This window comes from Indicator indicator, chromosome 35 (genome assembly GCF_027791375.1).
Source record: "Indicator indicator isolate 239-I01 chromosome 35, UM_Iind_1.1, whole genome shotgun sequence".
NCBI lineage: Eukaryota > Metazoa > Chordata > Aves > Piciformes > Indicatoridae > Indicator > Indicator indicator.
This window is the reverse complement of record NC_072044.1, coordinates 3094466-3122230: the sequence shown is the minus strand read 5'-3', so window position 1 is coordinate 3122230 and position 27765 is coordinate 3094466. Positions and strand designations below refer to the sequence as shown.

General features: G+C 59.1%; 1 protein-coding gene across 1 annotated transcript in view; it reads left to right on the top strand.

Annotated features, from left to right (window-relative positions):
• MAPKAPK2 (MAPK activated protein kinase 2) overlaps positions 1-17095 on the top strand; it is a 32766-nt gene extending 15671 nt beyond the window's left edge. The window contains exons 2-10 of the mRNA XM_054395830.1: positions 9276-9415; positions 11169-11233; positions 11955-12034; positions 12144-12270; positions 13146-13221; positions 13413-13537; positions 14139-14224; positions 16347-16427; positions 16794-17095. Coding sequence (XP_054251805.1) covers positions 9276-9415; positions 11169-11233; positions 11955-12034; positions 12144-12270; positions 13146-13221; positions 13413-13537; positions 14139-14224; positions 16347-16427; positions 16794-16937 — 924 coding nt within the window. The 3' untranslated portion in view covers positions 16938-17095. The remainder of the gene's footprint in view (positions 1-9275; positions 9416-11168; positions 11234-11954; positions 12035-12143; positions 12271-13145; positions 13222-13412; positions 13538-14138; positions 14225-16346; positions 16428-16793) is intronic.
• The last annotated feature ends 10670 nt before the right edge of the window (positions 17096-27765 follow it).

Genomic DNA, 27765 nt, shown 5'->3' with positions numbered 1-27765 from the left:
TTGCTTTGCTTTGGTTTGGTGTGTCCCCCCCCCCCCAGCCCAGTCTTTAAATATGTTTATTTACACTGCTCTGAGATGTGTGTTGGAGGATCTCTGGGCTGGGAAGGGGGTGGCAGCCACTCATCTGTCCCAAGGTGGGTCCTGCCCATGGGCTGAGCTCCAAGAAGCTTCATTTTCTGTGCAGCACAGGAGGCCAGGAGCTGCCAGGAAGTGTTGGGTGTTTGTGGAGCTCCTGGCAGGGCTCTGGGGCTCCTGCTCTTGCAGGGGTGGCTTTGGGCTGCCTGAGCCTCTCCCTTAAATCCCTTCCAGCTTAGAAGTGAGGCATGGGTGGGCATGGTCAGTTGGACACAGTGAGCTGGAAGGTCTTTTCCAACCTAAATGCTTCCATGTCTAAAAATAACAGCAGTTCTGGGATGTAGGTGTGGGGAATCCCTCCAAGGGATGGGGCTGGAGGCAGTGGTGAGGTTGGGCAGGGTGGTCCCCAGCACATTCTTGTGAGGCTGATGGAGCAGAGGAGCCAAATAGATGCTTTGGGTGCTTGATGCTGTCTGTGGAGGAGGCTGAACCTGTCCTGAGGTGTCAGGGAAAGTCCCAAGCATGCTGCAGAGGGCTGGTGGAGGTGGCAGCAGCAGTGCTGGGCTGGGGAGGATGCCAGGGTGGTGATAAGAGCTTTTTCCAGCTGTGCCTGTGGGAGGGGAGTGCAGAGGGACATAGGTCAGTGCTGAGTTAATGGTTGGCAGTGGTGTTTACCTCTGTGTTAATCAGGCCTGCAGATAGCAACCACTTCCCATCATAAAACACAAATGGGAGCTCTTCCCTTCACCAGCCCCAGCAGGAAAGCTGGGGAGGGGTTGGAAGGAGGAGCTGACCCCAGCCCTGGAGCTCTGGGAGGAGGTGGTGTGTGGAGCAGGTCCACTGGTGGCAGCTGTGCCTCCTGGGAGCCCCTCCTGGGGTTTCTGCTGCTCCTTTGTGTTGTGCAGACCATGGTGGGGGCTGCAGGGCAGGCATGGGGGCACGTAGGGGTTTGGTGTGCAGAGAGGGGGGTCTCTGGGGGGTCTCTCTTCCTCTCCCCACTCAGACCCACCAGCCTGGTGCTGTGGTGGCTTCTCATGGGAAGTGAAGTGACATCTTGGATGCCCCTAGGAAGGGACAGGCTGGGTTGGGGTGTTTTGGCCATGACTCCTCCTTGCCTTCTGCAAGGAGGTCTTGCCTAGGATGGTGGCTCCATGGCTCCAGGCAGCTCTGCTCCTGGGATGCCCTCCTGCATGGCAGGACCTGGTGGCCTTGCTAACCATGGCTAAGATGTTGGCTCCTAACACCATCCTTGGTGCCTCCCGGAGAGAGGAGCATCCCCAAAACCCAAGGCCACTTCTGATGTGTGGGGAGAAGAGGATGATCCCAACCCAAACCCCTGGGACTAGGTGGGGTCCCTAATTTGTTTTCCTTGGAGAAAGGAGGCTGTGACTATTTATTTCTCTTCATTAAGCTCCAGCTCCAACCTGCTGCTGGTGCCAGGAGTCCCCAGGGATGCTTTGTGCTGCTGCCTTGGTGCCATTTACCTGCTCTGAGTTTTCCCCTGAGTTTTGCTGCCCCCTCCACCAGCTGCCTCCTTGTCCCCCATGTCCCCAATATGCTGCTGGCCCTTCTCTTGCTCCCCCCTTCCCTTGGCATCCAGGGTACCCACTTTGGAGCTTCATCCCCTTGACACTAATGTGTCAAGATGATTTTTGGTGGAGGTTCTGCAGAGCAGGGCTGGCTGGAGGGCAGCACCCCAATTGCAGGGGGCAAGGAAAGGCCCCTGGCAGGTGGCTCTTGGTTAAGCCAGGGCCTCTCTTCTGCTCCTCTCCTTTGTGTGCTGGAGAGGCTTTTGTTGCAGCCTGAAAAGGCTGAATAACTGCTGCATCTGTCACGGGGAGAGAGAGGAGTGAGGAAATGCTCAGCAGATGCCCTGGGGAAGGGGGGATGTGGGGTGGGGGGTCCTGAGCATCCCTTGCTGGATCTGGACCCCCATGGGGTGCAGGTTCCTGAGCATCCCTTGCTGCACGTGGACCCCCATGGGGTGCAGGTTCCTGAGCATCCCTTGCTGGATGTGGACCCCCATGGGGTGGGGGTTCCTGAGCATCCCTTGCTGGATCTGGATCCCCATGGGGTGGGGGTTCCTGAGCATCCCTTGCTGGATGTGGACCCCCATGGGGTGGGGGTTCCTGAGCATCCCTTGCTGGATCTGGATCCCCATGGGGTGGGGGTTCCTGAGCATCCCTTGCTGGATCTGGACCCCCATGGGGTGGGGGTTCCTGGGCATCCCTTGCTGGATGTGGACCCCCATGGGGTGGGGGTTCCTGAGCATCCCTTGCTGGATCTGGATCCCCATGGGGTGGGGGTTCCTGAGCATCCTTGCTGGATCTGGATCCCCATGGGGTGGGGGTTCCTGAGCATCCCTTGCTGGATCTGGACCCCCATGGGGTGAGGGTTCCTGAGCATCCTTGCTGGATCTGGATCCCCATGGGGTGAGGGTTCCTGAGCATCCTTGCTGGATCTGGATCCCCATGGGGTGGGGGTTCCTGAGCATCCCTTGCTGGATCTGGACCCCCATGGGGTGGGGGTTCCTGAGCATCCCTTGCTGGATCTGGATCCCCATGGGGTGGGGGTTCCTGAGCATCCCTTGCTGGATCTGGACCCCCATGGGGTGGGGGTTCCTGAGCATCCCTTGCTGGATCTGGACCCCCATGGGGTGGGGGTTCCTGAGCATCCCTTGCTGGATCTGGACCCCCATGGGGTGGGGGTTCCTGAGCATCCCTTGCTGGATGTGGACCCCTGCAGGAGCCCCAGCTGGCAGGGCACAGAGGGTTGTGCAATGGTTGTGGGCAGGCAAGTGGGGCCCTGGTGCAGGAGGTCTGCTCGTGGCAGTGTTGTGCAACAGCCACCTCCATCCCTCCTCCCTGCCACCTCTGTCCCTCGGCCTCACTGCCCTCAGGAGCAGGGCCATCAGCCTGTGTGAGCATGGGGGCTGCTGCTGGGTGGGTTTCAGCTGGCTCCTCACACAGCCAAGCCCTTCCTGCCTGGCTGAGTGTGGGGGGAAGCCTTTCCCTGTGCTGGCTGTGCTGGCTCCAGGTCTCCCTCCGAGTGCTTCCATAATTGAGGCTGGGAGAATGCAGCTGAGCAGCTCAGGCGTGTGTGTGTCACTTTGAATTGCATCTCCAGGCTCTTTGCAGCTCTCATCTGAATAATTCTCTCTCCCTGGGATGTTTTTTTTTTTTTTCCCAACCTCTCTGTGTTTCTCTGAGTCTGGAAAGGGACCTTTGGTTCCTGGAGCCACCGACGGCACGGAGCTGGCTGTGCTCGTGCCCTGCCCAAGCCTCAGCATCCACCTGGGTGCTGATGGCACCAGCCACAAGCCCTCCAGAAGGTTGGTTCCAACCAGGAGGCCTGGATGGAGTCATCTCCATCAGAGAGCAGCAGCCACGCTCCTGAAGAGTCACCCTGGTGCTGCAGGGTGGGGCATGCTCATAGCTTGAGAGAATGGTTTGGGTTGGAAGGGACCTTGAAGCTCAGCCAGTTCCAACCCCCTGCCATGGGCAGGGACACCTCCCACCAGCCCAGCTTGCTCAAGGCCTTGAACGCCTGCAGGGAGTTCAGGAGCATCCACAAACCTCCCTGGGCAACCTGTTCCAGTGTCTCCCCACCCTGACTGGAAAGAATTCCTTTCTTTTGCTCTGGGACCCAATGTGCAGCTCCTCCTCCAGGCAAGTCACCTTTCCTCTCTGGCTTTCCAAGTGCTTCTGGTTGTGGTGGATAGAATCATGGAATCATTTGGGCTGGAAGAGACCTTCCAGATCACAGAATTGTGGAATGGTTTGGGTTGGAAGGGACCTTGAAGATCATCCAGTTCCAGCCCCACTGCCATGGGACACCTCCCACTACACCAGGCTTGCTCAAAGCCTCATCCAGCCTGGTCTTCAACAGTTCCAGGAATGAGGCATCCACAGCTCCTCTGGGAAACCCATTCCAGGGGCTGATTTGGAGGGTGACCACCTGCCTGTCTTCACTGTAGGGTTATTTTTATTGCAACTTGAGAGGAGTTTATTTTAACCCCTGTGGTGTAGACAGGTCCTGAGGGGGAGCTCCTTGAGGTGACGTGGGATGTGGGTCCCGTTGCAGGAGGTGGTTGTTGGCAGGGGTTGCTGCCCAGGGAAGGCAGGTGGTGGTGTGTGGCACTGAGGTGAATCAGCTGTGCTCAGAATACCCACAGAAATAAAAATATCCTGCCTGCAAGAGCAGCTGGAGAGCCTGGGCTGAGCCTGGGGCCAGAGCAAAGAGGGGCAGCCCTGGCAAATGAAGAGCTTGGGGTGCTGCTCTCTGCCTGAGCCTCCCTTTTCATGGACATGGCCCATGGGAGGTGAGTTTGGCCTTGCAGGCTCCTGGGCAGGGTGCTGGGAGGGTCTCCCTGGCTCTCTGAAGGGCAGCAGTTAGGGGTTGAGGTAGCCCCCATGGTGAGCAGCAAGCAGGATGGTGCCATTGGGGACCTTCTGCCCTGCCAGTGGAGGAGGAGGAGGAGGAGGAGGAGGAGGAGGGAGCTTCCTTTGCACACCCACCCTGATTCATGGCACATCATCCCAGGAGGAGGTGGTGAGGCTGAATCAGTGGTGCCTGAGGACAAGTGCAGGCAAGAGAGTTGGGGTGGCTCCAGCCCCCATGGTTTCCCCAGCCCCTTCCTTCCTTCCTTGCAGCCACCCACCTTCACCCCCTGGGTGTGAGAAATGGGGGGGGGGGGGGTGGAATTCAACTCAACGTGGTGCTGAGCAAACAGGATGAGACCCCAGCCCCTTCCATTCAGCTGAAGCTCAGGGTGGGTGATGGCAGGAGCTGGCTGAAGTCCTCTTGCTTTGCAGCCTCACTTTTTGCACTGGAAAGGCAGCTTGGGGGTGGGGGGTGGGGGGTTGGGGTTGCTGGGTGGGTTCCACCCCCCCCTGCAGACACCCTGCTGAGCTGCTGTGTTTCAGGAGCTGCTTCCAGGGTTTGTCTTTCACAGCCCAGAGCTGCTGCAGGAGCTCAGGAGGAGCCTTTGCTGCTGGGGTTGGGGGGGTCCCAAGTTACATAGAGGCTGGGCTGGGTGGAAGGGACCAGTTTCAGAGCCCTCAGCTTCAGCTGGAGACTTCCAGTGAAGCTAATGAGAAGTGTTTAGCTTTGGTGAGTGATTTCTCTCACAGCCTGTGATGGCTCCTGGGGGAGCTGGGCTGAGCCAAGGCACAGGAGGGCACCAGATGCTGTCTGTCGAAACCTGGGAGGTGTCAAAGTGCTGCTCTGAGAGCTGAAAGCTGAATTTCATCTCCAGTGGCCATGAAGGCTGGACTGGCCCTATCCTGTGGGCAGATGCCCCAGGGGGAAGTGAAAGTGGGACAGGGCAGGGCTCTGGGGTGGCACAGCTCCCCTGGTTGGCCCTTGGATGGTGGTGAAGGGACAGCTGGAGATGAGAGGAGGTTTGGAGAGCTGCCAAGCTGACACCTAAAGCACCTAAGCAGCATAAAGGGGAATGATTTGGGACTTCTTTGTGCACGGTGGTTGGACTCAAAGATCTTGGAGGTCTTTTCCAGCTGAAACAATTCCATGACTCTGTGAAACCTGGGTTTGCCTCTGAGGTGGTGGCTGAGCCACCTCCACAGCTCTGCCCTTGGCCCTTGTCCCAGGGACAGTTGTGTAACCCAGGGATCTGGTTACTGCCTGCTGCAGTGCCCAGGCTGCTGGGCTCAGCTGCTGCCCCAGTGCTGGAGCCCTCAGCTCTGGAGAGGGGGAGAAGGCAGTGCCATGCTTCCCACCTCCAATGGAGGAAGAGCTTGATCTCCATGGAGCCTTCCCTTGGAAGGGGAACAGGAGGTAACAGAAATGGAAAAGCTGAACTGAGAGCAGCTGTGGAAGGTTCCAGCAGGTTGTCCCAGAATCACAGAATGGTGATTGGGGTTGGAAGGGACCTCTGGAGGTCATCCAGTCTCAACCCCCTTGCCAGAGCAGCTTCACCTAGGTGAGGTCACACAGGGACATGTCCAGGTGGGTTTTGAAAGTCTCCAGGGAAGGAGACTCTACCACCTCTCTGGGTAGCCTGCTCTAGGGCCCCTCAAAGTGAGGAACTTCCTCCTCATCTCTAGATGGAACTTCCAATGTTCAAGCTGGTGCCCATCAGCTCTTGTCCTGTCCCCTGGGCACCATCTGCTGCTACCTCCCCCCTGTGAAGGGTTAACTCTGGTTGCACTCTGGGCTGCTGTGTTTGCAAAATCGAGTGGCAGCTGAGAGTGGCCCCAGGCTGGAACCCCTCAGCTGAGGTGGGATGGGGACAAGTTCACCCTTGTGAACCTCAAGGACATAGGAGGTGATTTCTGCTTTTCCCTTCCCAACCCCCTTGCTGCAAGCCAAGCAATACAAATCCTGTTGCAGCCAAAGGCTGTCCTGGATACCAGAGCCCAACTGGGCACCTGGGCAGTGCTACCACACCCCCCCAAGCACCTTCAGTGTGGAGCTCCCATGACTGCAGCAACCTCTGACACACCAGGACGTCACCCACAGGTGGTGGTTTCACTCCTGAGTGTGGCCAAGGGGTGGAGGAGAGAGCAGGAAGGGGAAGGCCATTGGAAGAGAAGCTGGTGGAACCACTGCCCTCACCCTGCCTGGACCAGGACCAAGTGGTGCTTCCCCACCCCTGTGCCATGGTCAGCACATCCCTGGGGCACAGGGAGCTGGTGCTGAGGGCCAAGGACAGGATGGAGGTTGTGTGGGTGCAGTGGGTGATGCCTGTGGGTTGCTTCAGCATCCCCATGTCCCTCCTGACCTTATCCATGCCTCCTCATTGCACCTGGCCTTCAGCTCTCCATTAGCACCTGCCACCAGGAGCCTTTCCTAAATAGACCAAATCCTTCTCCTAATGAGGGTTAATTTGCTCCTCTCCCAGCTGGGTGAGGACCTCTCCATCCCCAATCTCATCCCAGGCTGGCAGGGGAGCAGAGGGAGCTGGATGGCAGCTGGGGGTGGTGGAGAGCATTGGGACAGCTGGTGGCTGCCCTGCAGGTGGCTGAGCACAAAAGCCAACGTCAGGGCTGTGCTGGTGCAGGTAATGGAGGCTGCTGCCTCCTGCTTCCTTAGGAACACAATTAAGCTCCTTTCAAAAGCTCCCAGAGTGACCTCTCCAGATTGGATCTGAATTTCTGTCCATCTCCTGTTTGCCTGCTGCAGAGTGGTGTGAGCTGGCTGCTTCCTGCTGCTCAATTTTCCCAGCATGTCAGTACAAATTGAGGAGCTGGTTGGTTTTTTCTTTTTTTTTTTTTTTATTATTTCTTTTTTTTCCTTTTTTAATTTCTCTCCAGCATCCTGGCTCCCCATGCCAGGCTCTTCAGAGCTGAGCTGTAAATATCCCACCTTTTTTTTTTTTTTTTTTTTTTTGTGTGTGTGTGTGTGTTCCAGGCTCTTTCCCTGCCTGTGCAGCTGGAGCTGAGGTTGCTTATGGCCTCAGCAGGACCTGGGGTTAAGATTGATTAAGATTTAGAGGAGCAACCTCCTCTGGCCAACCTCCTGTCCCACCTTCCTTTCACCCCAAGCTGCAAATGATGATAGAACTATAGAGGTGTTGAGGCTGGAAGAGACCTTGGAGCTCATCAAGTCCAATCACTGACCTGGAGCTGGCAATCCCACCACCACCAAACCACATCCCTCAGCACCACATCCACACAGCACTGAAGCAAATCCAGGGATGGTGACTTATCCACCCCCCCCCTGCAGTGAGCAGAGAGAGCTTTAACTACAACAAGTTGCTTGGGGTCCCATTGAGTTTGGCTTTGGATGTCTCCAGGGATGAGGCTTTCACTGCCTCTCTGGGCAACCTGTTCCAGTATTGCACCACCCTCGTGGTGAAGAACTTCCTCCTGATGTCCAACCTAAATCTGCCCTGCTGCAGTTTGGAGATGTTAGTTTTAGATCTCAGGGGCTGGTGGCCCTTTGTGTGCTGGATGGGCACTGCCCATCACCAACCAGCCCCAGGAGCTTGGCTGGAAGAGAGGCAAGAAGCAAACTTCTGTTTCTGTCTTGGGAAAATGACCAAACCAGGATCTTTCCAAAAAAAAAAAAAGGTGGGATGCACAGGATGAGGGGAAATGGCTTTAAGATGGAGAAGGGGAGATTGAGACTGGAGATTAGGAAGAAATTCTATCCAGTGAGGGTGGGGAGACACTGGAACAGGTTGCCCCAGGGGGGTTGTAGATGATCCCTCTTTGGAGGTGTTTAAGACCAGGTTGGATGAGGCCTTGAGCAACCTGGGCTGGTGGGAGGTGTCCCTGCCCATGGATGATCTTTAAGGTCCCTTCCAACCCAAGCCATTCTGTGGTTTCCCTGGAGCAGGGATGCACCTTGGTGCAGCAGGGAGAAGGAGCTCCTGGTGCATCCCTGCTGCAGGGTGTTTTGCTGAACCCAACCCAAAGAGCTGCTGGAGACAGGAAGGAAAATGAACTAGGCTCAAGACAGCCACGTTTGTTGCTCTATATTTAGGGCTGTATTAATTAAGGCTGGTTGTTTATCCTGCCAAACGTGGTAATTAATAGTCTGTGACAGAGCAGCAAATCCTTCCTGCAGCTGGGAACTGAGAGTTGCCTGTGGGAAGGGCCAGGGTCTCCTTAAAGAGCTTCTGCTGCTGGTGAGGAAAGCTGCTGCTGAGGGAACATCTGCCTGTTTGCTTTGTCCCCTCCCCAGGCACGTGTGGCTGGGTGCTGGTGGCCTCTGAGGCTGTGGTGAGGGTCCTGCTGTGCCCAGTTTGGGTGTGAGGACACAGAGCAGGAGGGTCCTGCTAGTCCCATAGAGCAGAAGGCTGCTGGTGGGTGGGCAGTGCTGTTGGGGGGCTGCAAAGAGGGGAGCAGGGATGCTTGGTGGCACCCAGGGATGCAGTGCTTGAGGGAACCAGCTCAGGGGTGCAGCAGGAAGTCTCCTGGCTGGTGGCACAGATGGGCTGGAGGCATCTCAGAGGGCATGGAGATGACAGGCAGCTGGGCTTGAGCTTTTGCTAGCCAAGGGAGGAAGGGCAAGGAGGTTATGAGGGCAGGTGGCTGCACTCTCTTCCCACTAGATGGGGGTGGAGGCATTGCTCAGAGCGTGCTGGAGCTCATCTCGATGCCACCCACAGCCAGCACCCAGCCTTGGCCTTCCCCCCTCTAGCGTCTGCCTTGGGCAGGTGCTGTGCCAGCGAGGTGCCAGGGCCTGGCTTCTTCAGCAGGCTGGGGGCTGATGGGGTCTGGTTTGTCTCTCAGATGCTGCAGGACTGCCCAAAGGCACGGAGGGAGGTGGAGCTGCACTGGAGGGCGTCGCAGTGCGCGCACATCGTCCGCATCATGGACGTCTACGAGAACCTCTACCAGGGCAGGAAGTGTCTGCTCATCGTCATGGAGTGGTGAGTGCCTGCTGCTGACTGCTCACCAGGAGGTGGGAATCATCTCCCCAAGAGTAGCAGTGGATTCCCCTGCATTGGGCAGTTGTCATGCTCAGCTTGGCTGGGTGCTGGGCCAGCTCGTTTCAGCTCCACCATCACCTAGAAAGTTTGGCCCACATGAACCTTGTGTGATGCTGTGTCCCCCCTGGAGCACCCACTGCCCCGTGGGATGATGCCAAAAAGGGGGTGAGCCCCTTCCTGCACTGCTGAGGTGCTGAGGACCCTGTGGAGATGCTGTTCTGGGGGAGGCAAGCCCTGGAAGAGGCACTGCAGCGATGGCGTTGGAGCTGCGCTGGCTCTGAGTCATTCCGAGAACCCTCTCTGCTTGTCAGGAGGCTTCGGGCCCTGTGGTTCCTGCTGCAGGCTGATCACAGCCAGACTCACTTTGGCCATTGGGAGTGGGGGCGATCAGCAGGTGCCTGGCACCCCCAGCAGCCCCTGGGCAGCACATAGCCAAAGGGAGGTGACACATCCGTTAAGGTCACTGCACCTCGTGCAGCAGCAGCTGAGTGCCTCTGGGTTGGGGCAGACGCTTGATAGAACCTGGGGAGGAGGAGGAGGATTGAAGGGGAAAGTCTTGAAACCACATCCCAACCGCAGCTGTGATTTGCTGCAGCTTCCTTTGCCAAAACCTCTCCTCTGGCAAGTTGGTTGAGTTGCCTTGGGTGGGGGCAGCGGCTGCGAGGAGCACCACGAGCAGCTCCCAGGGCAGGCTGCAGCTCCTCTGAGGGAAGAGGCAGGAACCACCCCAGGACCACTGGGCAGCTGGGGATGGGAGAGGTTTGTTGATGCATCTGCTGGTGTGGCAAGAAAGCAGTAGGTGAATGGTGGGGAATGAGCCCTTGGGGCAGTGGGGGGCTCCCTGCAGCATCTCTGCCACGGGTCCTGGCTGCCTGAGGGATGCTTTGCTGGTTGTGCCCAGCACAAGGTGGCATCTGGCTTTCAGCATGAGGGTGGTGTGTCTGCAGGTGTGCCTGCAGCTATCTGTGTTGCAGGTGTCCAGCAAACGTCAAGGCTGCTGGCAGGGCATGCTGTCTGTGCTGGGGAAGCCAGAAGCCACTTCTGCTGGAGTTAGATAAGGCAGGGGCAGGAAGTGCTGCTAGCCCTGTTCTCATGGGGAATTGTCCCTAATCTCACTCCTGATCTCTCTGGGAGCTGAGTTTTTCCTTAAGGTACCTGGAGAGGGAACCACTCCAAGCTATCTGTGGTCCTTCTCCAACGCCTTAGGTGAGAGCTTGCTCGAGGTTCAGTCTCTACCTCCCCCACCCCATGGGTGAACCCAGGCTGGTGCTGCTGACACCTTAGCCATGTCCCTGCTCTTAGCTCAGCACTTCTGCAGGGGGTTGGTGTGCCTGAGGGGGTTGAGTTGTCAGCTAAACCAGGCCAGCCCTGCCGGCAGCCTTCTCACCGCCTTCAGGTCACGTTTGCTGTCTTTACTGTAAATGTCTTTCTGTGGCTTGGTGGGAAGACCACATCCACTTGAACCCAACATCTCCAGCACCAGCAGCAAGCCTCTGCCCTGCTCATTTCTGGAAGGAGGAGGCTCCGCAACAGCCTGTGCCCAGAAACACCAACCCGAGGGCTTGGCTGGAGAAGGGATTTGTTTCTTGCTGAGCTTGTGCAAGCTCATGGTGAAGCATCAGAGGTTTTGGTACTGCTGGTGCTGGTGGGGGGTGGATGTTGCAGCATCTCTCACCACCTGCTTCTCTTCCAGCTTGGATGGTGGGGAGCTCTTCAGCAGAATTCAAGACAGGGGAGACCAGGCCTTCACAGAACGGGGTATGGAGCCAGCAGGGGCCTGGGCTTTGGGGTGTCCCTGGTCCATCCCATCCCCTCAACCACTCTTTTGAACCCTCAGCAGGGTTTTGCCCTTGGGGAATGGGGGATGTGGGTGTGAGTGGTCCTGTTTTCCATGCTCCCTTGAGGGCAGGAGTAGGGGATGTTTTCTGAGCTGCCCCCACACCCAGTCTGTCCTCCTCCAGTGACCTTCAGGAACCTCCCTCAAAAACTGAAGTCCAGGGTTGAGGTTCTCATAGATCCCACTAATCTCCTTCCCTCTGCTCCTATGGCCAGGAAATGTGTCTGCAGAACCCAGCCCCTGAGCCCATTACCCCCTTGGCTTCCCAGCCTACAGAGAAAGCTTTCCCAGTTGGTTTCCATGCAGATTTGGGGTCCCAGAAGTGCTGGAGGCTGACTCATCCTCCCAACTCCAGACCAAGCCCTTCCTTGGGGTGTGTGTGAAGTTGATATTGGGGCCAAGGGCTGGATTCTGCCCCTTTGCTTCTCCTGGGAGTTTCCCTTCTGTTTGCTGCAGGCTCCTGACCTGGGGATGGTGCTAGTGGGGGGGTTTGGAAAGGGGGCTTCAGGTCGAGGAACCCCTTTGGCCTCAGCCAGGTTCTTTGGTTCCTGATTTAGTAGAGTAACCCAGGGCATGGTGCTCATTGTAACTTGCCCATAAAGGCTTCTGATGGTTGGGTTGGGATTTTCTCCTCTGCTTCAGAGGCTTCAGAGATAATGAAGAGCATCGGGGAAGCCATCCAGTACCTGCACTCCATCAACATCGCGCACCGGGACGTGAAGGTACCATGCTGCACCCTCACTTGCTGGTCCTGAGCTCTGCTGGGCCCCTTGGCAACGCCAAGGCTGCTGCAGCTCTTCAGCTCACTCCTCCTTCCCTGTCTTTTCACAGCCAGAAAACCTCCTGTACACCTCCAAGAGGCCCAATGCTGTGCTCAAGCTCACCGACTTCGGCTTTGCTAAGGAGACCACCACGCACAACTCCTTGGCCACTCCGTGCTACACACCTTACTATGTGGGTGAGTGTCTGGGGGGGCTCTGGAGCCTGCAGGGCTGGAGGGCAGAGCTGGGCAGGTTTGGGTGGTGCCATGTGCAGCCCATCACAGTCACAGAATGGGTTGGGTTGGAAGGGACCTTCAAAATCGTCCAGTTCCAACCCCGCTGCCATGGGCAGGACACCTCCCACCAGCCCAGGCTGCTTCATCCAACCTGGCCTTGAACACCTCCAGGGAGGGAGCATCCACAACCTCCCTGGGCAATCTGTTCCAGGGTCTCCCCACCTTCACTGGAAAGAATTTCTTCCTATCCTCCAGTCTCAATCTGCCCTGCTCTGGTTTCAGATCATTGCCCCTTGTCCTGTCACCACAGGTTCCTTATTAAAAGTTCCTCTCCAGCTCTCCTGTAGCTCCTTCAGATATTGGAAAGCTGCTGTATGGAGCAGCCTGGAGAAACCCCAACTCTCATCCTCTCCTTGTAGGAGATGACAGGAAGAAGAGAGAGAACACAAAACTGTAGAGAGCAATGAGGTCTTCCCTTAGCCTCCTTTTCTCCAGGCTGAACACCCCCAGTTCCCTCAGCTGCTCCTCACATCAGCCCTGTTCTCCAGATCCTCCCCCAGCTTCATTGCCCCTCTCTGGCCTCACTGTGACCCATGCCCATGCTGCAGCTTCCTTTGTGTTGTGTTGGGGGCTGTGAGGTGGCAGCATCCTACACCACTCCTGCCTCTGCTGCCTGCATGGCCATGGTGGCCCCCACGCAGCAGCACTTCCACTGCCCTGAGCAGGGCTGCTGAGACCTCATGGAGGTCTTTTGCAGCTCCATGGGATGCTCAGACCCCTCTCACCTGGCTCTGCAGCTCCACTTTGACTCAGGAGTTTGTTTCTCTCTTTCCCAGCCCCAGAAGTGCTGGGCCCAGAGAAGTATGACAAGTCCTGTGACATGTGGTCCCTTGGTGTCATCATGTACATCCTGTAAGTCCAGCATGTTCTCCTCCCTGACCTCAGCAGGATGAGTTGGGGGGGGGGTGGGATGCATCTTTTGGGCTTGTCTGTGGGCTGGCAGGGCTTGAACCTTTCCCAGCTGCACTGCCCTGTGCCCTGTGGGTGATGCTGGGGAGGTGCTGGGGGCAATGGTTGACTCTCTGCCCCCCATCCTGGTGCAGGCTGTGTGGGTATCCTCCCTTCTACTCCAACCACGGCCTGGCCATCTCCCCTGGCATGAAGAAGAGGATCCGGATGGGCCAGTACGAGTTCCCCAACCCTGAGTGGTCAGAAGTGTCAGAGGAAGGTGAGCATGGGCCCTGTTGCTGCTTGTCCCCAGCCTCAGGTCTCACCCCCCTCACTTCAAAGAATTTCTTCCACATCTCCAGTCTCTACCCTTTTCCACCTCAAAGCCATCCCTCCTTATCCTGTCAGCCCCAGCCCTTATCAAAAGTCCCTCCCCAGCTCTCCTGGAGCCCTTCAGGCACTGGAGGGCTGCTCTAAGGTCTCCCTGGAGCCTTCTCTTCTCCATGCTGAACAGCCCCAGCTCTCAGCCTGTCCCCCTAGAGAGGTGCTTCAGCCCTCAGATCATCTTTGTGGCTTCCTCTGGACCCTCTCCAACAGTTCCAAGTCCCTCTTGTGCTGGGGGGCCCAGAACTGGGAGCAGTGCTGCAGGAAGCAGAGCAGAGGGGCAGAATCCTCTCCCTTGTCCTGCCTGGCATTGGTCACCTCAGTGGAGAAACTTCTTCACCTCTTTGCTCAAGAGGCTTTTGCTGAAGGGTGTGACCAGGGTGTGGCAGAGAGGGGCTGGGAGGTGTGTGCAGGCTTTTTGGGTGCCACTGGCTCAGGCTGGAGGGTGGGCAGAGGCCCCACTGGCCCCTGCTGATGCCCTGCCCAAACCCTGGCAGTGAAGCAGCTGATCCGCAACCTGCTGAAGACAGACCCCACCCAGCGCATGACCATCACCGAGTTCATGAACCACCCCTGGATCATGGTGAGGGGTGGGGGCTGGGGGGGTGGTGGAGGGGTGGGACTGGGGCTGGAGGGGCAGGGGAATGGAAGTGGAGGGGATGGAGGTGGACAGCTGGAGCTGGAGGTGGAGGGGAATGGAGGTGGAAGTGGAGGTGGAGGGGGCTGGAGGTGGAGGGGATGGAGTGATGGGGATGGGGGTGGAGGGGGGGGGGGGGGGGGGGGGGGGGGGGGGGGGGGGGGGGGGGGGGGGGGGGGGGGGGGGGGGGGGGGGGGGGGGGGGGGGGGGGGGGGGGGGGGGGGGGGGGGGGGGGGGGGGGGGGGGGGGGGGGGGGGGGGGGGGGGGGGGGGGGTGGGGGGGGGGGGGGGGGGGGGGGGGGGGGGGGGGGGGGGGGGGGGGGGGGGGGGGGGGGGGGGGGGGGGGGGGGGGGGGGGGGGGGGGGGGGGGGGGGGGGGGGGGGGGGGGGGGGGGGGGGGGGGGGGGGGGGGGGGGGGGGGGGGGGGGGGGGGGGGGGGGGGGGGGGGGGGGGGGGGGGGGGGGGGGGGGGGGGGGGGGGGGGGGGGGGGGGGGGGGGGGGGGGGGGGGGGGGGGGGGGGGGGGGGGGGGGGGGGGGGGGGGGGGGGGGGGGGGGGGGGGGGGGGGGGGGGGGGGGGGGGGGGGGGGGGGGGGGGGGGGGGGGGGGGGGGGGGGGGGGGGGGGGGGGGGGGGGGGGGGGGGGGGGGGGGGGGGGGGGGGGGGGGGGGGGGGGGGGGGGGGGGGGGGGGGGGGGGGGGGGGGGGGGGGGGGGGGGGGGGGGGGGGGGGGGGGGGGGGGGGGGGGGGGGGGGGGGGGGGGGGGGGGGGGGGGGGGGGGGGGGGGGGGGGGGGGGGGGGGGGGGGGGGGGGGGGGGGGGGGGGGGGGGGGGGGGGGGGGTGGGGGGGGGGGGGGGGGGGGGGGGGGGGGGGGGGGGGGGGGGGGGGGGGGGGGGGGGGGGGGGGGGGGGGGGGGGGGGGGGGGGGGGGGGGGGGGGGGGGGGGGGGGGGGGGGGGGGGGGGGGGGGGGGGGGGGGGGGGGGGGGGGGGGGGGGGGGGGGGGGGGGGGGGGGGGGGGGGGGGGGGGGGGGGGGGGGGGGGGGGGGGGGGGGGGGGGGGGGGGGGGGGGGGGGGGGGGGGGGGGGGGGGGGGGGGGGGGGGGGGGGGGGGGGGGGGGGGGGGGGGGGGGGGGGGGGGGGGGGGGGGGGGGGGGGGGGGGGGGGGGGGGGGGGGGGGGGGGGGGGGGGGGGGGGGGGGGGGGGGGGGGGGGGGGGGGGGGGGGGGGGGGGGGGGGGGGGGGGGGGGGGGGGGGGGGGGGGGGGGGGGGGGGGGGGGGGGGGGGGGGGGGGGGGGGGGGGGGGGGGGGGGGGGGGGGGGGGGGGGGGGGGGGGGGGGGGGGGGGGGGGGGGGGGGGGGGGGGGGGGGGGGGGGGGGGGGGGGGGGGGGGGGGGGGGGGGGGGGGGGGGGGGGGGGGGGGGGGGGGGGGGGGGGGGGGGGGGGGGGGGGGGGGGGGGGGGGGGGGGGGGGGGGGGGGGGGGGGGGGGGGGGGGGGGGGGGGGGGGGGGGGGGGGGGGGGGGGGGGGGGGGGGGGGGGGGGGGGGGGGGGGGGGGGGGGGGGGGGGGGGGGGGGGGGGGGGGGGGGGGTGGAGGAGGGTGGAGAGATGGGGATGGGGGTGGACAGGTGGGGCTGGAGGTGGAGGGGGGTGGAGGTGGAGGGGATGGAGAGATGGGGATGGGGTGGACAGGTGGGGCTGGAGGTGGAGAGGGATGGAGAGATGGGGATGGAGGTGGAGGGATGGGGCTGGAGGTGGAGAGGGATGGAGAGATGGGGATGGAGGTGGAGGGATGGGGCTGGAGGTGGAGAGGGATGGAGAGATGGGGATGGAGGTGGACAGGTGGGGCTGGAGGTGGAGAGGGATGGAGAGATGGGGCTGGAGGTGGAGAGGGATGGAGATGGGCTGGAGGTGGAGGGCTGGAGGTGGAAGGCTGGAGGTGGAGGGGCTGGGGGCTGGGGCTGGAGATGGAAGTGGAGGGGTGAGGCTGGAAGTGGAGGGGGGGCTGGAGATGGAGAGATGGGGGTGGGGATGAGATGGGATGTGGGTGGCTCCCAGCTCAAGCTCCTCTGTTCTCTGCAGCAATCCATGCAGGTGCCCCAGACCCCACTGCACACCAGCCGTGTGCTGAAGGAGGAGAAGGATCTGTGGGAGGATGTGAAGGTGAAGCCTCTCTGTTGGTGTCTGAAACACTCTGTGCCCTGGGGGCTGTCTGAGGACCATCCTCTTCAGTCCTCTCTTTGCCAACAGGGCTGGTCTGGGCTCAGTGTGAACATCCCAGCTGCTGGGGGGGATCTGTGCTTGGGATGAGGCTGGGAAAATGAGTGGTGGGACACTCAGTCCCTGCTGCAGTTTGTTCCTAGCTGCTGGGGGGGATCTGTGCTTGGGATGAGAGTGGGAAAATGAGTGGTGGGACACAGTCCCTGCTGCAGTTTGTTCCCATGGGGGCTCAGAGGGGATGCTGGGGTTGAGGGGGAAGTGATCTGCTGAGCCCATCCTGATGGTGCTTCCTGTGCCTGCTGCCTCCAGGAGGAGATGACCAGTGCTCTGGCCACCATGAGAGTGGACTATGAACAAATCAAGATCAAGAAAATTGAAGATTCCTCCAACCCTTTGCTGATGAAGAGGAGGAAGAAAGCAAACCCCACTGAGCCTGCTGCTCTACCCCACTGATGAGGACACCCCCTCTGCCCACCAGCCCTAGAGAGAGAGAGAGAGAGAGAGAGGAAAAAAAAAAAGCAATAACTATATTATATATAAATATATTTTTTAAGGAAAGAAAAAAGACAAAAAGAGACAAACTCTTCTATCCAGAGCATGGAATTCAGACATTTCTACCAACCTAGGTTGGGTTTGGGTTGTTTATTTTTTTTTTTTTTAGCTCTCACCTCTGTTTCCTGACCTTTCTGGAGCAGGAGATAAGACCCCCTCCACCACCACGGGGTTGGTGTTCTCTAGGTGAACATCACCAAGGATTGGAGTTGGGATTTTTTTTCTTTTCTTTTCTTTTTTTTTTTTTTTTTTTTGCCTCTTGTGAAACAGTTTTGGTTATTTTTATGTTTTCGGTGGGTTTGTTTTGGGTTTTGTTCCTTTGTTCTGTTTTGTTTGTTTGTTTTAAATTTCTCTTTTCCTCCTTTCCCAGAGACATGGAACTTCCTGTGGTGACCTTGTTAGGCTGTATCTAACATATAAAATTTTTTTTTTTAAAAGAACTACTGTAAGAGCTGAAAACCAGACAGGAGAGGGAAGAGAGAGGGATGGGGGAGGAGGGGGGAGCTTCCCTGGGGGTGGGCTATTGTCTGCGGGCTGGGTTGGTGGAGGTGCGTGGACAGCAGTTATGTATTCCCGGTTTGGGAGTGCATTGATTTGTATCATTGGTATCGGGTTGGGTGGGACGTTGACGAATTTGGGGGCTAGCGGTGTGTGGGTGGGTTCTTGGGGACGCGGTTTTATATGTTTCACTGGATGGGTATTGTGAGCTTCCTTGTACGTGGGGGCGTTGAGTTGATATTGGTTGGGTCGCTGGTTTCCTTGGTGCGTAAGGGTGGCGTTGTTTGCGTTGCTGTAGTTGGTTGTAGTGGTCGGGTTTTCTCTGTCGAAGTTGATAGGGTGAGGGTTTGCGTCCTTCTTGGCGCACTAGCAGGGTCCGTGGGTCTTGGGGTGTACGCGGGTAAGGGTATGGCTGTTTGCTCGTCTGAGGGAGGAAAATGGTTCCGGTGGGAGGTCCTCGGGGTCTGGATCCCTGACGGCTGGTTTGGTGGAGGTTGGTTTGGGTCTTGGGGTTCGGGTGGGGACACTTGTTCAATCGTTGTAATATATGGATCGGGCTTGCGGGGTATGGTGTTGACATACGGCGGTTGGCGTGGTGCGGGTCGTTGAGGGATAGTGGTGAAGCGGGTTGCACTTCCTTGGGCTGTGAGTCCGGCGTTACCGCGTTTTGTGTAGGGGGACGAGAATTGGGGGGGGCGTTGGGGGGGATTGGTGTATGAGGCGGTCGGGTGCGGACGCTGTGTCGAGTGTCGGTCCGGTGTGGTGCTGGGTCTCGGACTTTTGGGGTTTTGTGCCTTGCAAGGTGTCGAGGGCGTGGCGTGGATGGGGGTTGGGTTCCGGGTGGGAGGGTGGGGCAGCTCTGTTATGGGGCCGTATCACTGGAGTGGGGCGCCGGGCGTGTTGGCCAGTCTGGGCGTCAGGGCTCTGGGCTGGGGGGTTTTAATCTTTGCGTACGGTTTGTGGGTCCGGTGTCGCGAGGCCCATGTTAATAGAATTACGCAGTTTGCGTGTGTGGTCTTACTGAGGATGGGTGGGTTTTTTGGGTTTGGGAGCGTCTTGTGCTAGGTTTAGGGTGGATAGCAGGGCCTGTTGGGGGGATGAGATGGGGTACAAGTTGTGAGCTTTTGAGGTATGGGGTGGTTAGGTGATCTCGGCCAGATCGAATTGAGCTTGGGGGGGTGGTGGTGCGGTGCTTTGTATTCGTTCCGAGGGGTTTGTGCTGAATGCCGGCAGCGGGGTGTGGGTGGTAGGCCGGGTGATTTTTTTTGGGTAGAGTGGGTTTGCTTATCGCGGTCTGTTTTACGCAGTTGGTGGTGCGGAGCCTTGGGCGCCGGGGGGGGGACCGTTTACATGAAATTCGTTGGCGAGTGTGTGCTGGTGCTTATGCGTTGCGTGGCCGTGTTGGTGAGTGGCGCTGGGATATGGTGCGATGGGGGTCAAGGAGTTGCTTTCTGCCCATCCTGCTGTGTGTGGCAGGGTTGGCATGGGGGGGTGGGGGTCTTGGCTGACCTTGGAAAACTGCTTTTAAAGCATGGTAGCTTAAAAAGAAAAAAAAAAAAAGCCCCTGTGAAGCCCTCCCTGAGCTTGGAAGCCTCTACTCCACCCCTGGAACACTGTCTGTGTGGCTGGCTGGCTGTGCATGGGGTGTGTGTTGTGTCTGTGGGCACGGAGCTGCTCCTGCCCCCTGCAGCCTCTACCTGTGCCTGGAATCCACTTCTGACCTCAGGAGGGGCCCTGGGTGGGGGGTGAGCAGGAGGCCAGTGCCCACCCCCACCCCCCTCCTCCCCCAGCATCCCCCCCAAAAGATGTTTCCCTACCACCTCCACCCCTCCTGTAGCCCCCAGCTCTGGGGAGGTGCTGTCCTGGGGGGGGGGGGTTCTGGGGACAAGTGGGTGGCATGGGTGGGGGAGGGGGGTGGAGGTGGTGTGGGGGCCATAGCTTGAGTGGAGATGGCAGCACTGCCCCCTCCCTAACTCGGGGGTGGAGGGGGGCTGGGGGGGTCTTGTGGAGCTCCCAGAGGGGCTGGGAGTGATTCCTCCCCCACTTGTGGGAGCAGGATGGCTGCTCCCAAGTCTTTAGTCCATGGATTATTATTATTATTATTATTGTTATTATTTGTCACAATGTTTCATTGTGTTGATATGTGGTTGTTGGGGGGGGGGGGGTGGGTTTTTTTTTTCACAATGCCTTCTATGGGGGTTGGATTGGAGTTTTTGTGGTTGAGGTTTTAGGGAGGGTATGGAGGTTGGGGTTGCTAAGTTTTTTGGCGGGTGGGGGGGGTTTGGTGGTCGGTGGACGCCAAGGGGCGCACGGGGCGGCCCAGGGCCGCCCAGGGGGTAGACCAGTGGACGCCCGGGGGCCGCACGGGGCCGCTCGGGGGAAGAAAAGGGGAAGCCCCGTGGAAGACCAGGGGACGCCACGGGGAAGCCCCTGGGGCAGCACGGGGCCGCCAGGGGAGAAACGGGGCCGAAAGGGTGACGCACCGGGGACGCAAAGGGGACGAAAAGGGGGCAGACAGGGGACGAAACAGGGGAAGTAAAGGGGACGAACAGGGGCAGCCCGGGGAAGCCAACGGGGAAGAACCGGGGACGACAGAGGGGACAGAAATAGGGGAAGAAAGGGGAAGAAACGGGGGCAGAAAAGGGGGACAGACAAAGGTGGCGACAAGGGGACAGAAAAGGGGAAGAAACGGGGACGACAGGGAAGAAACGGGGACCTGAAAAGGGGCAGACACGGGGAAGAAAAGGGAAGACAAGGGGACGAAAAGGGGAAGCCACACGGGCCGAACAGGGGAAGCACGGGGAAGAAACGGGAAGAAACAGGGCGAAGCAAAAGGGGTAGCACGGGGACGCCAAGGTGCAGAAAGGGAAGACCACGGGGGAGACAGGGGACCAAGAAAGGGGACGAAAAGGGGAAGAAATAGGGGGAAAGACCAGGGGAGCCAAAGGGGAAGACAAGGGGACGAACAAGGGGCCGCCACAGGGGAAGCAACCGGGGCAAGACCAGGGAGACGAACACGGGAAGAAAAGGGGAAGCCCAGGGGCAGCACGGGTGAAGCCCCGGGGAAGAAACAGGGGCCGAAAAGGGACGCACACGGGGCAGGCTAACCGGGGAAGACAAGGGCGCTGACAATGGGCAAGACCGGGGACTAACAGGGGACGCCACGGGGCAGCCCACGGTGGCCGCACCGGGGAAGAAACGTGGGCCGCACGGGGCACGCCACCACCGGGGACGAACACGTGTCAGCCACAGTGGCAGCCCGTGTGACGCCCTGGGCCCGCACACGGGGGCCGACAAGGGGCCGCACCCGGGGCGCCCGGGGCCGCCCCGTTGGCCTCCCCCTTTTCCTCCCCGTTGCCTCCCCTGTTCCTCCCTTTTCTCCCTTTTCCTCCCTTTTCCTCCCCTTTTCCTCCCTTTTCCTCCCCTTTTCCTCCCCTTTTCCTCCCTTTTCCTCCCCTTTTCCTCCTTTTCCTCCCTTTTTCCTCCCTTTTTCCTCCCCTTTTCCTCCCCTTTCCTCCCCTTTTCTCCCCATTTCCTCCCCTTTTCCTCCCCTTTTCCTCCCCTTTTCCTCCCCTTTCCTCCCCTTTTCCTCCCCTTTTCCTCCCCTTTCCCTCCTCCTTTTCCTCCCCTTTCCTCCTTTTCCTCCCCTTTTCCTCCCCTTTTCCTCCCCTTTTCCTCCCCTTTTCCTCCCTTTTCCTCCCCTCCCTTTTCCTCCCCTTTTCCTCCCCTTTTCCTCCCTTTTCCTCCCTTTTCCTCCCCTTTTCCTCCCCTTTTCCTCCCCTTTTCCTCCCCTTTTCCTCCCCTTTTCCTCCCCTTTTCCTCCCCTTTTCCTCCCCTTTTCCTCCCCTTTTTCCTCCCCTTTTCCTCCCCTTTTCCTCCCCTTTTCTCCCCTTTTCCTCCCCTTTTCCTCCCCTTTTCCTCCCCTTTTCCTCCCCTTTTCCTCCCCTTTTCCTCCCCTTTTTCCTCCCCTTTTCCTCCCCTTTTCCTCCCCTTTTCCTCCCCTTTTCTCCTCCCCTTTTCTCCCCTTTTCCTCCCCTTTTCCTCCCCTTTTCCTCCCCTTTTCCTCCCCTTTTCCTCCCCTTTTTCCTCCCCTTTTCCTCCCTTTTCCTCCCCTTTTCCTCCCCTGGCTTATACTAATCTCCCTGGTCTGCTCTTCAGTCCTTTGGATTAAAGACACTTCATGCCTCACCCAGTCTCTCCTCTGTGCTTGTGTGGCTGTGAAGAACCAACTCAGAGCTCCAGGCTGGGCAGCTCCCCTCCTGATGTCTTCAAATGCCTCTTTTATGGGTTTGGTTTGGTTTGTTTTTTACATCAAAGAGGCTGAACTCAGAGGATCCCTGCGTGATGAGGGTCGGAAGGGACCTCTGGACATCATCCAATCCAACTTACCCTGCCAAAGCAGGGCAGCCACAGCAGCTTGCCCAGGATCACAGTGGCCAGGTGGGGTTAGAATCTCTCCAGAGAAGGAGACTCCCACAACCTCTCTGGGCAGCCTGCTCCAAGGCTCCAGCACCCTCACACCAAAGAATTTTCTCCTTCAGTTCAAGTGAAACCTCCTGGGTTCCAGTTTGTGCCCATTGCCTCTTGTGCTGTCCCTGGGCACCACTGACAAGAGCCTGCCCCCAGCCTCTTGCCCCCTACTCTTTAGCTCTTGCTGAGCATTGTTCAGGTCTCCTCTGGGGCTGCTCTTCTCCAGGCTCAACAGTCCCATGGCTCTCAGTCTTTCCTCCTCGCAGGACCTTCTGGCCACACTTCTCCATGCACTGCAGGTTCCCTGGGAATGCAGCATTTTTGGTTGTTTAGTTGGGGCCAGTCCCTCAAGATCTTGTGGCTCTGTCTGTCCCAGCTGCTGCAATCAGCTTCTCCATCCCTGCCTGGGCTTGGGCTCTGGGGATGTGGGACACAGGATGTGGGATGTGGGGAGGTGGCTGTGGGTGCTGCACCTGGGTGCCAGCAGAGGGAACTCTGCAGCCAGCATCGTGGCTGTGGGGGTTGAGGCACAGATGTCCCTGGGTGCTGGGGCTGCCTCCTGGTCCCCACTGTCTCTTTGCTGGCACCCCTGGGCCGTGCTGTGGGGCTGCTGGGAGCTGCTGCTCTTGCCAGTGTCTGCAGGAGAGGATGAAGTGGTGAGATGCCCAGATGCTGCCTTCACCCTCCTCCTTCTCCTCTTCCTGTTGGTGCAGAAGCAGTGGCAGGGCTCAGATGGGTCTTGATGGGTTGTTTGACTCCAAACTATCACTTTTCTGCCTTAGAGGACCTTAGGGAGTCCTTTCCAACCCAAACCAGCCCATTCCAAAGGGCAATCTCTCTCTCTGTGAAGAGCTTCTTTCTAAGATCAAGCCTAGCCTTCCCCTTGCACAGCTTGAGACTGTCCTCTTTTTCTGTTGCTCCTCCTCCCTCTCCTCCTCCCTCTCCTCCTCCCTCTCCTCCTCCCTCTCCTCCTCCCTCTCCTCCTCCCTCTCCTCCTCCCTCTCCTCCTCCCTCTCCTCCTCCCTCTCCTCCTCCCTCTCCTCCTCCCTCTCCTCCTCCCTCTCCTCCTCCCTCTCCTCCTCCCTCTCCTCCTCCCTCTCCTCCTCCCTCTCCTCCTCCCTCTCCTCCTCCCTCCCTCAGATGTGGCTTCAGCAGAGGTTTGCTGTTCTCCCCACAGCCTTGGTCAACCCTGGACAACCCCAGAAGGACAAATTGTCCTTGTGGCCATGGGGGATGTGGGGGACAGGAAGGCAGATTGTGCAATTGAGACTGAGGAGTGCTGAGCTGGGCAGGGTGGTTGGTGTGCTGCTGGTGCCCTTGGGTTCCTAATGACAAGGATTATGTCTGAGAGCCCTTGCACCCATGCAGGCCTGCTCTGAACCTAGTGGAAGCTAACTGTGGTCTGCTGTTGGCCAAGCAGGCTTTGGTTGAGGTTGCATTTCTGTCCTAGGTTGGGTTGCACCCCTGGGTACAGCTGGTGCTGAGAGGGACGATTCAGCACAGCAAAACTTTCTGTGCAAAAAAAGGTAGTTCATGGTTGGCTCTTTCCTAAGAGCTGGGATCAGGGGATTGTCAGGAATTCCTGCGCTGGAGCTTGGGATGAGCTGTGCTGGAACAACTGAAGCTTGATGGTCCAGAATCATAAGAAATCATAAAGACATCATAAGAAGGACAGAGAGCTGTTGGAGTGAGTCCAAAGGAGGCCACAAAGGTGATCCAAGGCTGGAGCAGCCCTGCTGTGAGGTCAGACTGAGGGAGCTGGGGGTGTGCAGCCTGGAGAGGAGAAGGCTCCAGGGAGACCTTAGGGCTGAAGGGATTCTGTAGGAATGCTGCAGAGGGACTTTTCCTGAAGATGTCTAGAGACAGGACAAAGGGGGAATGGTTTGAAGCTGAGGGAGAGGAGGGTTAGAGTGGAGCTGAGGAAGAAGTTCTGCAGTATGAAGGTGGTGAGACTCTGGAATAGGCTGCCCAGGGAGGTTTCCAAGCAGGAAGGGCAAAGCTGTTCCTTGCTGCTCTGAAAACCAGTGGAAGCTGCGAGCAGGTGATGGAGAGGGTGGTGCAGGGTCACAGCAGCTGGGTTTGGTGTTGCAAAAGATTCAGGAAGTGAAGTTTCAGCTCAGGGAAGGGAAAAAAATAAAAGGGCACTACTGCCAAGAAAGGAACCTTGCAGTCTAGCTCCATGCTGTGGAGCAAAGCCTCTTTTGTTGCTTCAGGGCATGACGAAATGGTGGAGAGACCCTGCCAAGAGGCAAAAGGCAACAGATCACAGAAGGCAGTGGTGGAAAATGGGAACTGGCTGGGTTAAATCACTGAATTCCACTCCAACTGAGGTTTTCTCTCTCCAGTGTGGGCTGGAATCTCCACCTCCTCTTCCATCAGGAAGCCCAGGGAAGTGCTCTGGTTTTAAGCATCTGAAGATGCTGGCAGGGATGGGAACTAATCCAACAAATTCCTTTCCTTCCTCTGCATCATCCCCTAACAGCCCCAGGAGTGAGTCAGGACCAATCTGCTCTCTCAGGATCGGGATGGGAGTAGGATCCCAAAGCATCCCAGGGGCTGTGGCCCTCATTGGCCTCCCATCCTCAGCCTGCTGCTCCGGCAGGCACCTCGGGGGAGCCAGCCTGGGGCTGAGGTTTGCTCTCAGGAGCTGAATCCTCCCCACAGCCTCAGGATTTAGGGCAAAGAGGAAGGCGAGTGGCTGCTGTTCCTGTTAGGTGGCTGCTCCTCCAGCCTGCCACGGCTCTCTGCCTGGCTGAGGGTAACCAGTCCCCAGTCATTGTGAAACTGCTGCGTGCAGAGGAGCTGCTGCTGCCGCTGGGGCACGCCAGGGGCTCACCTGCAGCACGGCACAGCACAGCACCCTCCATGGGAAAGGAGCTTGGCTGAAAGCAGGCTGAGGACCAGCCCCTGGGCTGCCACATGGTCCCACAGCCCCACACAGCCCCCACTGCCTGTTGGCTCCCAGTTGTCCCCACAGCCCCCACTGCCTGTTGGCTCCCAGTTGTCCCCACACAACCCCCACTGCCTGTTGGCTCCCAGCTGTCCCCACAACCCCCATTGCCTCTTGCCTCCCAGATGGCCCCACAGCCCCAGAACCAGAGCAGAGATGAATCACAGAATGAAACAGAAGGACAGGGGTTGGAAGGGACCTCAGCAAATCAGGTCTAGAGCCTCTGCCAGAGCAGGGTGACCTAAAGCAGGTCACATTGGAGGCATTTGGCTTAGATTTCACTTGCTTGAAAGACCCAGCAAAGGAAGTGTTGAGTCCCCAGGCTTGAAGGGGTGCTCAAGGTTATGCCCTGCCAGGTCCATGGGATGCTGGCCCAGGGAGATGGAGATGAACCCTTCCCAGAAACGAAGCCTCCAAGCATTGAGAGCTCAGCAGAGGTGATCAAGGCACCACCAGCATCGTGCTCCTGGCTTTAGTAACCTTCTGCCTGGTATTAGTCAGGCTCTCACCCCTTGGGTGAGATAAGAAAGTGGTGATCTGCATAACCAGGGCTCTGCCCACTTCCCCCTGCACCCCTCTGGTGAGGTAAGCACCCAGCCAGGCACTGCCACCCTGCTTTTGCTGCTCTGCCTGAGCTTTTTCGTGAGCAAAGCCCCAATTTCAGTCGCGTGCAGCTGAAATCTAGGGCAGAGAGAGGCACAAGCTGAGTGGTGCCAGCAGTGAGAATGAAATCAGAGGCGTAGGCTCCAACCGCAGCTGGCAGCAGGACAGGCAGCAGGGGGGTTGGAGTGGGTGATCTCCAGAGGTCCCTTCCAACCATTCTACGTGCAGGGAGCACTTTTCTGTTCTTGTTTGAAGCTTCCAGGCTGTTCCTGGGGTCTCATTCTGTGATGGGATCCAGCACAGCAGAGATTCTGCTTGCCCAGGGAGGTGGTGGAGTCCCCATCCCTGGAGGGGTTCAAGAAACCTCTGGCCATGGCACTTGGAGACAGGGTTTGGTGGCCATGGTGGGGTTGGGTTGATGGTTGGGCTGGATGAGCTTAGAGGTCTTTTCTAACTGAAACAAGAGACATTTAGGTTGGAGATTAGGAAATAATTCTTGACTGCAAGAGTGGTCAGGGATTGGAACAGTCTGCCCAGAGGGGTGGTGAATTCCCCATCCCTGAAGGGGTTCAAGAAACATATGGACATGGCACCTGGGGCCATGGTTTGATGGCCATGGTGGTGTTGGGTTGATGGTTGGACTCGATCTTACAGAGCATTTCCAACCCAAACAATTCCATGATTCTGTGCTTGTCCCTGGGGTCTTATCCTGCAGTAGGACCCAGCAGAACAAGGGATGTGGTTCTCAGCTCATCTCCTCTCACTCACTGCTGCTTCACCCAGCTTTGATGTGCACACAGAGCTCAGGCTGGGATGGCAGCATGCTGCCATGGGAAAAGTTTGAGTTTCATCATTGACATTTTTGTCACATTGGGACCCAGAGAGGGCTGTGGTGTGCAGCAGGTGTCAAATGTGAGCTGCAGGGAGCTGGGAGATGCTGGTGCTGTGGTTCTGCTTGGAGGTAGGTGTCATGTCCCAGGGGGGTTGGTGGAGTCACCATCCCTGGGTGTGTTTCAGAGCTGTGTAGATGTGATGCTTGGCTTAGTGGTAGGCTTGGTGCAGCAGGGTTAATGGTTGGGCTCCATGATCTTGAAGGTCTTTTCCAACCTGAGACACAGGGATGAGTTGTGGCAGTGCCTGGGGTCTCTCAGGCTGCCCTCTGGGGATTTTTTTGGCCTTATTTCTGGACTTTTTTTAGAGCAGTTCATCCTGGCATGGACTGCTGTGGTCAAGGCTGGTTGAGCAGTAGGAAAAGGCTGCTTGAAGACATGGCCAAGAATGACTCATGGTGACTGGGCCTGCACTGGAAGCATCATTTCTCCATGGCAGAATGCTGCTTCCAGTGCAAGAGCCCCAGGAGTCCCCATGAGTCATTCTTGGCCATGTCTTCAAGCAGCCTTTTCCTACTGCTCAACCAGCCTTGACCACAGCAGTCCATGCCAGGATGAACTGCTCTAAAAAAAGTCCAGAAATAAGGCCAAAAAAATCCCCAGAGGGCAGCCTGAGAGACCCCAGGCACTGCCACAACTCATCCCTGTGTCTCAGGTTGGAAAAGACCTTCAAGATCATGGAGCCCAACCATTAACCCTGCTGCACCAAGCCTACCACTAAGCCAAGCATCACATCTACACAGCTCTGAAACACACCCAGGGATGGTGACTCCACCAACCCCCCTGGGACATGACACCTACCTCCAAGCAGAACCACAGCACCAGCATCTCCCAGCTCCCTGCAGCTCACATTTGACACCTGCTGCACACCACAGCCCTCTCTGGGTCCCAATGTGACAAAAATGTCAATGATGAAACTCAAACTTTTCCCATGGCAGCATGCTGCCATCCCAGCCTGAGCTCTGTGTGCACATCAAAGCTGGGTGAAGCAGCAGTGAGTGAGAGGAGATGAGCTGAGAACCACATCCCTTGTTCTGCTGGGTCCTACTGCAGGATAAGACCCCAGGGACAAGCACAGAATCATGGAATTGTTTGGGTTGGAAATGCCCTCTCACATCAGGTGCAGCCTTCAACCCAACCCCATCATGGCCACCAAACCATGGCCCCAAGTGCCATGGCCACAGGTTTCTTGAACCCCTTCAGGGATGGGGAATTCACCACCCCTCTGGGCAGACTGTTCCAATCCCTGACCACTCTTGCAGTCAAGAATTATTTCCTAATCTCCAACCTAAATGTCTCTTGTTTCAGTTAGAAAAGA